Source organism: Oncorhynchus mykiss, chromosome 15 (assembly GCF_013265735.2).
Source record: "Oncorhynchus mykiss isolate Arlee chromosome 15, USDA_OmykA_1.1, whole genome shotgun sequence".
In the NCBI taxonomy this organism is placed as follows: Eukaryota; Metazoa; Chordata; class Actinopteri; order Salmoniformes; family Salmonidae; genus Oncorhynchus; species Oncorhynchus mykiss.
In genome coordinates this window covers 61,713,851-61,724,458 of record NC_048579.1, presented here as the reverse complement: position 1 = coordinate 61,724,458, position 10,608 = coordinate 61,713,851, and the positions used below count along the sequence as shown (strand labels likewise).

The 10,608-nt window shown below is 41.1% G+C and overlaps 2 protein-coding genes across 2 annotated transcripts; both read left to right on the top strand.

Annotated features, from left to right (window-relative positions):
* Positions 1-1,332: 1,332 nt before the first annotated feature.
* Positions 1,333-5,194, top strand: LOC110490534 (39S ribosomal protein L42, mitochondrial). The gene is made up of 5 exons (XM_021563970.2): positions 1,333-1,493; positions 1,732-1,789; positions 1,893-1,977; positions 2,264-2,427; positions 4,694-5,194. Exons 1-5 carry the CDS (start codon positions 1,412-1,414, stop codon positions 4,737-4,739), a joined length of 435 nt encoding a protein of 144 aa, XP_021419645.1. The 5' UTR covers positions 1,333-1,411; the 3' UTR covers positions 4,740-5,194.
* An 89-nt stretch (positions 5,195-5,283) lies between these two features.
* Positions 5,284-8,917, top strand: LOC110490533 (ubiquitin-conjugating enzyme E2 N). Its single transcript, XM_021563969.2, has 4 exons — positions 5,284-5,430; positions 6,778-7,024; positions 7,115-7,255; positions 7,562-8,917. Exons 1-4 carry the CDS (start codon positions 5,401-5,403, stop codon positions 7,606-7,608), a joined length of 465 nt encoding a protein of 154 aa, XP_021419644.1. The 5' UTR covers positions 5,284-5,400; the 3' UTR covers positions 7,609-8,917.
* The last annotated feature ends 1,691 nt before the right edge of the window (positions 8,918-10,608 follow it).

Below are 10,608 nucleotides of genomic sequence, written 5' to 3'. Positions count from 1 at the left end.
GAAGCTTTTATCTGGGATTTGAGCATTACAAGTTCTATAACCAGAGACGGATCCTCCTCTCTGGGTAGCCTGGCCAGTAGATGGAGTGGTCTACTCCAAAAATAAACACACTTCTAGAAGTATCCCTCCAGCGATACTGGACTCGAGTCACTGGCACTGCCCTCAGTGGATGTCTGTTGAATGATGCGGCACTGGGGGCAGCTGGAGTGGGACGACCGCACCATCCGCCATGAGGCTGCGTTGACCTCTTCCACAGAGAAGGTACTAATGGGGCACACCTTTTGGCCCAAGCCATTGTGGAGGATCTCCCCTTTGGCATGGGAAATCCTCTCCTCTGGGATGCTGCCTGGGACACCTAGCAGGTATCTGTCGAGATGACAACGGTAGTCCACCTGCAGCTCTTTGAAGTAGAACATCTGGCCCTTTCCCACGCACATCTCACAGCAAACCTGGCCCAGGGACATGCAGGGCACCATCTTCTCACCCTTGCACTCTCAGCAGGGGTTTTTGGTGCCCCTGCCTCACAGGGAAGCTCACCCTAGTAGAGGCACAGCAGGCCTTGCACATAACACACTTCTGCTCCTGGCAGTAAGAGCACCCGGTCACTCGGTCTGTGTGAATCAGCCTGTAATTTAACACCTGGTTGTGGAACATCTTGGCCGGGGTCACAGGCACCTTCCAGGGTTGTGGCTCCTGTACTTCCCCTGCTGGTTTTGGAGACATTGTTGCTTTGGAAGTTTTGCATTGCGGTTCAAATCTTAAGCACACAGACCTGTGCTCTGTAAATGTTTCCAGTCTGTAACAGTATGCAACCTCATGGGTTACGTCAGTGATGACCATTCCTCTGGCTGCAGTGGGTGAAAAGAGCCGTTTGTTTTGCACCCAGTCAACAAGAACATCAAGGATCGTCTGTTCTGGCAGAGGAGACAGGGTGAATGGGTTAAAAACCTCTGGCTTAAGTTTCACTGATACATTTGCCTTCCCCTCCTCCGTTGGTGGTGGAACTGTGGAATACTGAGGGTTCCAGTAAGACGTCACATCGGTAACCCTTTCGATGTTCAGTTGCCATTATATGGAGGTTAAGAGCAATGCTGCAACTGGAGTTTCGTGTTAATGAATTAGCAAAATGTTAAAATCCCATTATTTCTCAGTTTACTCTATTCCAATTCTAAAAATATATTTCTACAAATGTGATAAATACGTTAACCAAAATAAATTTGACAGTTAAACTGCCCCAGTTGTTTTATTTTTGTATTTTTACTTTGGCTTTGCTAAAGAAAAAGGATTTGTTCGTAAAGGTTTGTTATGGCGGAACTGAATGTAGGATTTACGTTTTCACACGGAATTATTTCCGTGTAGTACATACACGGAAATATTTCCATCAAACACAAATGCAACATTTCTGTAGAGCATGGCTGCTACAGGTCATTTAAATAGGTTGAGTTGTTTATTTACACGGTTTTCAACTGTTACTCAACTAAAACACTGCACAGGTGAGTACTGTCTATTTTAAAACTTGCAAGATTGAGGAACACGTTTTGTGAACACAATCTCAAGTGCTGAAATGATTTTGTCAGCTAGCTATATAGTTATTGTTAGCGCACATATATTAGTAAGCATTTCTGAGGCAGAGAACCCAGCTAGCTAGCAATCTTGTGACTGTAGCTTGGCAGTTATTAATCACATCATACTGTACCTTTTGATTTATGTAAACCAATATATCCACAACAGGCGTTGTGCCTGTCCTTCACAAGTCAACTATCCGTGGACCTTCCATTGATGATGATTGGTAAGTAGATAGCTTGCTATGTTGCCTTAATTACAGTAAATCATAATTTTGTAACTGTGTGTATTGCGATGACTTTGTTAATTTCTTGTCACCTTCATTGCAGTAAGGTGGAAATTGGTGTGACATCTGATGGGAAGACCATAGTGTGCTACCATCCCTCTGAGGATGTTCCTTATGAACTTACCCAGGTAATAAATTAGAACTTGGATTTGCCGATACTGACGTTAACAGAGCTGATGAGGAAAAGGAAACCACTTAAATACTGTAAATACTGCACTTGCAAACACAATACACCCTGCAGGTTGATCTGTAAAATCATGATGTCTGTGGAAGACCGCGATTTCCCTGCCAGCAATATGCCCCTTTTCTCATCATGGCGGCTATTAAATGGCAAAATAAGCCCTGCGATTTACGTTGAAAAACAGCATAAATGGTCCTTGATTGTTTTGGGCTTATGTATTTGTGACACTGTAGCCCATTCTACGGCCAGACCCCCTGACCAATCCGGCAGAGACACATGACCAGGTGCTGAAGGCCCATCTCGGCAGGGAGGTGCTGCAGAACAAACAGGCCCCCACCATCGAGGAGCTGAGCAAAATGTTTCACACCACCAAGCACCGCTGGTACCCAGTGGGACAGTAAGTACACCTTCTATGATTGAATCACTTTAGTGATAGTCAGTACTAACTGGGCACTGTCTAAATTATAAAGATGCTCAGAAGGGGAAAATTATGTTGTTGATTGCTCAAAGCAGGGCAATAGATAAATCCACACCTGTTCCATATTAAATATTGGTACTGAACTCACATGGCACTTCCTTGGAATTAAAGGCCCAGTGCAGTCAAAAATGTAATTTCCTGTGTTTTATATATATTTCCATGTTGAGGTTGGAAGAATGCTGTGAAAATGATAATGCTCTTTTTGTTTAAGAGAGCTGTTTGAAAAGGTCGCCTGAAATTTCAGCCTGTTTTGACCTGCTTGGTTACATCAGCAGGTGGTAAATTAGTTACTAGACCAATATGAAAGAGTTCTAAACGTCTCTGCCAATAACGAGGCTTCGGTTTTCCCCTCCCCACTCCGACAGTTCTAGCAAAATTCTTGCTTGAGAAATTGCTCTTGCTAAGAAGCTATTTTTGTTTGTTTTTGACAATTTTGAATGAAAATAATCCCAGTGGGGTACTTAATTGTTACCCAGAAATGATTTGATATTGAGATAATGTTTGCATTGGGCTTTTTAAGTATTCAAAATGTACCTTATGTTGCTAATTTGTAAATGAATGTATTGAGTGAGAAACTTGCATGAAGGTGGGTACAATCCTCACTCAGTCCTTTTTAAAATCACCTATACAGTGCATTTGCAACTATTCAGACCCCTTCCCCTTTTCCACATTTTGTTACGTTAGCCTTATTCTAAAATTGAGGAAAAAACATTTTATCCATCTACACACAATACCCCATAATGACAAAGCGAAAACAGGTTTTTAAAAATGTTAGAATTTTTATTAAAAAACAGAAACCTTATGTAAATAAGACCCTTTGCTATGAGACTAGAAATTGAGCTCAGTAGCATTCTGTTTCCATTGATCATCCTTGATGTTTCTACAACTTGATTGGAGTCCACTTGTGGTAGATTCAATTGATTGGACGTGATTTGGAAAGGCACACACCTGTCTAGATAAGGTCTCACAGTTGACAGTGCAAGTCAGAGCAAAAACCAAGACATGAGGTCAAAGGAATTGTCCATAGAGCTTCGAGACAGGATTCTGTAGAGGCACAGATCTGGGGAAGGGTACCAACACATTTCTGCAGAATTGAAGGTCCTCAAGAACACAGTGGCCTCCATCATTCTTAAATGGAACAAGTTTGGAACCACCAAGACTCTTCCTAGAGCTAGTTGCTCGGCCAAACTGAGCAATCGGGGGAGAAGGGCCTTGGTCAGGCAGGTGACCAAGAACCCAATGGTCACTCTGCCAGAGCTCCAGAGTTCCTCTGGAGAAAGGAGAACCTTTCAGAAGTACAACCATCTTGGCAGTACTCCACCAATCAGGGCTTTATGGTGGTGGCCAGACGGAAGCCACTCCTCAGTAAAATGCACATGACAGTCAGTCTGCTTGGAGTTTGCCAAAAGGCACCTAAAGGATTCTTAGGCCATGATAAACAAGATTCTCTGGTCTGATGAAACCAAGATTGAACTCTTTGGACTGAATGGCAAGCGTCACGTCTGGAGGAAACCTGGCACCATGCCTACGGTGACGCAGGGTGGTGGCAAGTTCATACTGTATGGATGTTTTGCAGCGGCAGGGACTGGGAGACTAGTCAGGATTGAGGGAAAGATGAACGGAGCAAAGTAAAGAGATCCTTGATGAAAACCTGCTCCAGAGCACTCGGGACCTCAGACTGGGGTGAAGGTTCACCTTCCAACAGGACAACGACCTTAAGCACACAGCCTAGACCATGCAGGAGTGGCATCAGGACAAGTCTCTGAATGTCCTTGAGTGGCCAGCCAGAGCCCGGACTTGAACACAACCAAACATCTCTGGAGAGACCTGAACATCGCTGTGCAACGACACTCCCTATCCAACTTGAGAGGATCTGCAGAGAAGAATGGGAGAAACTCCCCAAATACAGGTGTGCCAAGCTTATAGCGTCATATTTAAGTAGACTCGAGGTTATAATCACTGCCAAAGGTGCTTCAACAAAGTACTGAGCAAAGGGTCTGAATACTTGTAAATGTGACTTCAGATTTTTTAAATTTCTAATAACCTGTTTTTGCTTTGTCATTATGGGGTATTTTGTGTATAGATCGAGAGAATATTGCTTAATACATTTTAGAATAAGGCTGTACTTACTTTCGGAATCCACTGTATGTTGAACATTTTAACTTTTGTTCCTTTTTTTTCTTAGGTACCATACACGACGCAGAAAGAGAGATCCCCCAAAAGACCGATAATTGTTAAGGAGTTTCTTACCTTCAGAATCATTGATAACTTACATAATTATTAGCTTGGCTCACCCTCCAAATCCCAAACTGTTTTTTGGTGTAATTTCAATTGTGCTGTAAAATAAAATTAACATATCTGAAGTTGCGCACTTGTTTTGAAGCAGATTACCAAAACTGTCTGTGAAATATATATTTTCCCTATTTGCTGAATACCTTGTATTTCATTAAATTCTGGGACATGGTTAGGGTATTTGCATGTTATTGTGGAAGGAGAGCACTGCAATGGGGACCAGTGTAACGGGAGAAAGACAAAGCTGCAACTGGGACTCAAACTTTGGCTCATACGGTGCAGAACAATATTACATTGATTGTGAGAACTGTCAATTTTTACGATCATTTCAATTCAGTCCATATCTTTCAGGTTTTTGTGATTCAAAGAAATTACAATAAAGAATACGTTCATATTTCTAGTATTTTCTCTGAGATTTCGAAAGCACCCACTACTGGAACATTAAGTTCGTTTAATTGAAATATGTTCGCGCTTGTCGTTGACCAAAATACATTTCCCAGCATTCACAATCCCGTCAGAGGCCAACACCATTCACCGGAAGGCGTGTTTGTCGGCGACGAAGGAGTGAACATACAAAAATACTGTATACAGTAAAACAAGATGGCAGGACTACCCCGCAGGATTATAAAGGTAATTCCAAAAACCACATGCGATAAATGGTTCACAAACCGTAGTTCGGTCCCCTTTGAGTTGCGAAGAAAAATACGACTAGGCACGTGCATTGCCATGTATTTGCTAGCTAACGTTACTTCCGTTAGCTAGGTACTGTGTCTCAGGCTCAGCCCCAAGTCAGATGAATGTTTGGTCAAATTTATTATCCTTCCTGCTGAATAGGCCCAAGTCTGCTTAATTGTATATTTGTGTTGAAATTAATCATTTTCTTAGTATATATGTATTGAAGTAACCTTGCTATGGTCTAAAGTTAACGATCTCAACAGTGACACTCGACTGGCACTGCTAGCTAACATTAGCAACGTACATACAACTAGCAGATTTAGCTAGTTAGATATTGGTAGAACTTGCTGTACTACTGGACTCCAGAGTATGCATTATAAACTCACATTTACTTGCTTGGTTTACTGTGTATGAAAGTGCTTTGGGAAGAAAAGCTAATTTGGCTGTAGTATAGAAACCAGTGGCAGTGCAGGTATTTCTCTCAAACTGTGTCTAGGCCCAATGATCAGGAGATCTTGTTTGTCTTGCAGGAGTTCTGTGTCAGAAATGAATGAAGCGACATGGGACAATAGTTTGTCATACATATACTAGGTGGCTACAAAAACAAATGTTTGACAGAAACATTCATTTATCAGCCTACTCAACTGGCCAAACTTACTGACTTGCCTAGTTGTTGAATACAAAAACCGAGAAGACAAACATTTTACAGTGGGTGTTTATATAGTGTACATGGGGCTATCAGAGTTCTATTTGAAAGTTATTGTTAATACATCTATTTTCATCAGAATGACGGTCATACCATGAAGATGCTACATGTTGGTTCTCACTAGGCTTCAGAATAATTCACAAAAAACAGACTTTGCAGCAAGTTCACATCCAGGCATGTAATTATTATATATTTTTTATTTCACCTTTAATTTAACTGGAATAGAATGTATCCTATGAGCTCTTCGCTGAGGATCTAAAACACTGGGCGAGTGACCATTTTGTGCTCTTGAAAGAGACAAGACCGAGTGGATGTTCTTTGCCCCCAAAAAGTTCAGAAACAGAATGTCAAACCTGACCTTGAATGTATGGATGGCTGTCCTTGCACCTAAACATAGTTGTCCAAACCCTTGGTAACTATTGACCCTGACCTGACATCTGGTTGTTGGTGCTTATCAGTCTCGCTACATGTGTGTCGCATTCTGCTTGAGACAATTTAAACTGGGTTCACTTCAAACATGAACGTGACACGTTTCTGTTTGCATGTGTTTGTCTATCTGCCTGCATGTCTCGATCTGTATCTCTGTCTGTGTTCAGGAGACTCAGCGTTTGCTGGCCGAACCCGTTCCTGGAATAAAGGCAGAGCCTGATGAGGCGAATGCACGCTACTTCCATGTGGTGATTTCAGGACCCCAGGACTCCCCTTTTGAAGGAGGCACCTTTAAACTTGAACTCTTTCTGCCAGAAGAATATCCCATGGCAGCTCCTAAAGTGCGATTCATGACCAAAATCTACCATCCCAATGTGGACAAGCTGGGTAGGATATGCCTAGACATCTTGAAAGGTGAGTTATCCAGATTCAGTTATCATTGGTCACAGTCATGTCCTGACTCAAAGTATGACTCCTTCCTCCACCGTTTTCTTTCTCTCACAGATAAGTGGTCCCCAGCTTTGCAGATCCGCACAGTGCTGCTATCAATCCAAGCATTATTAAGCGCTCCTAACCCTGATGACCCACTTGCAAACGATGTTGCAGAGCAGTGGAAATCAAACGAAGCCCAAGCCATTGAGACAGGTGAGACAGCGCACGCACGTGTCATGTTTTGAAGTGAACTCAGTTTAAATTCTCACCCCTTGGCATTTAAATGATTTTGCATCCTCTGATCAAGAGTACCTATCTCTGAATGTGAACAAAGCCTTGTTTTAAACAGAGGCAGTGTGTGTGAGAAGGAACCAATTACTTACTGCTCTTGTAGTGCTCTTCACTTCAGCCTCCTAAAGTGCCACTGCAGGTCAAATCAATTCAGAGATAGCAAGACATTCCTTCAAGAAGAATGCTAATACCTGTGGTTAATGAACCCCCTCTCTGTGCACCTTGCAGCTCGGACATGGACCAGGCTTTACGCGGGAAACAGCATTGAGGTATAGAAGAAAACAGACGGGCACTGGATGTTATCACAACCTAAGATGATCTCCTTTATTTGCATTTAAAGGACAGTCTTAGACAAAAAAACAAGATAAAAGCAAGCAAAAAAATAAAGGTAAAGAATATATTTAAAAGAAAACAAGACTACTGCAGTCCTCTGGTGATTTTATGACACATGGCAATGTGTTTTGTCTTTGTCCCGGCTCACTGCTCGAATGCATGGACAGAGGCTGATGCTTTCTGTTTTTCTGTGGGGGGGGGGTGACAAGTCTCGGCACACCACTGAGGGGTTACAAACATAGAAAGTCGCCCTGGACCCATAGTCATACAATGGGTCAGTTTATTCAAAGGTCAATAAATTGAGGGAGTTTGTGACACAGCCACCAAATACCCACCCATTTGAAAAATGTCCACTTGAGGTTTTGCCGCCTAGTCTCTTGTTGAATTTACCGTAACCTTTGTTTCCCTCAGACAGTTGAAGTTGTGGGTTCGGAAGCCCTGTGTTTGCAAGTCCTTGGCAGAAGCTCAGATTAGGGAGGTAAGGGTGTCTGTTACGACGCCCTTCTGGGGATAATGGCGTTCTTTTCATTTTCTTTTAATGTCGATTTTCATTATATATTTTTTTCAGATGTCTCTTTTTTTTTCCCCCTCCTATGATACTTCATTAAAAGCATGTACTTAACCAAGCTCAGAACATGACTGTTCTAACTAGTTTGATCCTTATTGATATTGAGAAGTATCACTTTTGGGGTGTTGATGGGGGGGAAATGTACACCCAATTCTGACATGAAACAACGAGGCACGAAATACTATCATCGTCACTTCATTGCTGAGATCCTCACAGGCTTGTGTTGCTTCTGTACTGCTTTTCTGTAAATGTTATGTTGTAGTAAAAATATTTTTGTTGTGCCATTTTGTTTGATCTCTTTCTTGCTAGCTACATATTCTAATAGGTGGTGTTTCATTGCTTTTCCCATACTCTGTCCTCAACCGTGTCTTTTCTACAATTCTCTACTGCTAGTGTATTCATGTTTAATTCAACCAACATCCTGAAAGAGGGGAGAAAGTCAGAATGTTCTAATTTATTTGTTATCTTTTTCTAAGGGATTTGGAATTAAATATCAATGATTCGTCATCCAAGCGTCTGGCCTTTAGATTGAGAATGGCTTCCATGTCTCTGGTTAGTCAACTCTTCATGTGAAAAAGGCAAAGATAATTGTGTATTACCAGTGTCTGAAATTATATGGGGGAAAAAAACAATGCATTTGCATACATGGCTCCTGTAAATAAAACAAGTTGAGTAAGACTCCTGTGAATGTGTCTGTGCTGTTGTGTATCTGGGGAGGGGACACGACACACTTGTTTTGTTTATTGACACCCTTGCCCTGTCGGAGTAGATGGATACCTGTATGTCAGGGCCATGCTTGTCTTTAGGGGCCAGTATGTCACAATGGTTTTATTGTTCAGTCTTTGTTTATATGGCAACAGTGAGCCACTCAGTGGGGGTCGTTCCATGAAAATAATGGCTTTTGACCAGCAATTAAATTATTATTATTTATTTTTTAACCAAAACTTAGTCAGATAATAGTTAACACCCCGTAACATTGTAAATCACCATAAATGACAGCTTAATGCATTTTAATAAGTTACATTTCCCTGAAAATTATGCCTTCCCTTTCTGTCACTGGTGTTACATATATTTTAATGACAACTCGGGCTTTCCATGTAAATTGACCATTTCATTTGCATATATAATCAAAGACAAGGTTAATGATAATATTAAGAAAATGTATTGATTAGTAATTTACTTTAAACTATATATATTTTTACAATAACACCAGTGACAAATTTGCAGGCCAGATGGCATAGCTGTCGGCCACAATAGCTCAAACCACACTTCTTAAATTGTTATTAAATCACGTAATTCTTAAGTTTCTATTGACGCACCTGTGCATTATTCTATCCTTATTCTAAAATGCATTAAATAGTTGGTTTCCCCTCATCAATCTACATTGATGAGGAGAAAAATGTATTTAATCTATTTTAGAATAAGGCTGTAAATTAACAAAATGTGGAAAAAGTCAAGGGGTCTGAATACTTTCAGAACGCACTGTATATACTGTCTATTAACACAAAACACTTCAATTAAAGCAAACATTTTGTGTCATTATCTGACACTTAAGTGTTTTCCCTGGTGCTTAAGGTGGGGAAAGGAAAGCCACCATTTTCATAGAATGACCCATGTGCCAATCCTCGGAATGTAAATGCAGGAAATTATTCCTTGTATTATGGTCCTGTCTTCGTTTATATGGCAACAGTGAGTCACTCAGTGTAGGAACTAATCCTCAGAATATAAATGCAGGATTTTATTCCTTGTCTTATCTTTTAGAGACTAAACATTAACCTTAGAGCAATAAAGATTTGTCAGTGAAATTAGTCCATCACTTTTTTTATTTTTTTTATTTGTACACTTTAGTCTGTTAGCAGACACGCGTAACCACACCGACTTACAGTTAGTGCACTCATCTTAAGATGGCTAGGTGGGACAACCACATCCCAGTCATAGTAAGTACATTTTTCCTCAAAGTAAGTCAAGGAGGGGGGGATATTAGATTATCCATTGTTACAGGGAGTTGTTACAGGGTAGGCGATCTGTTGTTATAAGTTGACTTACTGCTGACAGCTCAGAAACTTCCAAATATAAACAGAACCTTTGTGACAGGCATTGATTTATTGACCTGACAGGTGAACATTACTCATCAACAGGTGCTTACAGCACAGGGTAGAACACTGTCTGGCCACTCACAGTAGACCGTATGTTTTGGATGTTGCGTCATCAATGTGTCACGGAAATATAACACTTTCTGCTTGTTCGCTAGTAGGAATACATTATTTGTGGTGTGATTCTCTAGTCTTAGTGGTTGCATGGTAATGACTGTTTTTGATCTGAAGTCATTATGAAGTATTTGTTTGTTGTGATGGGATTCCTCTCCTTCTGCAGT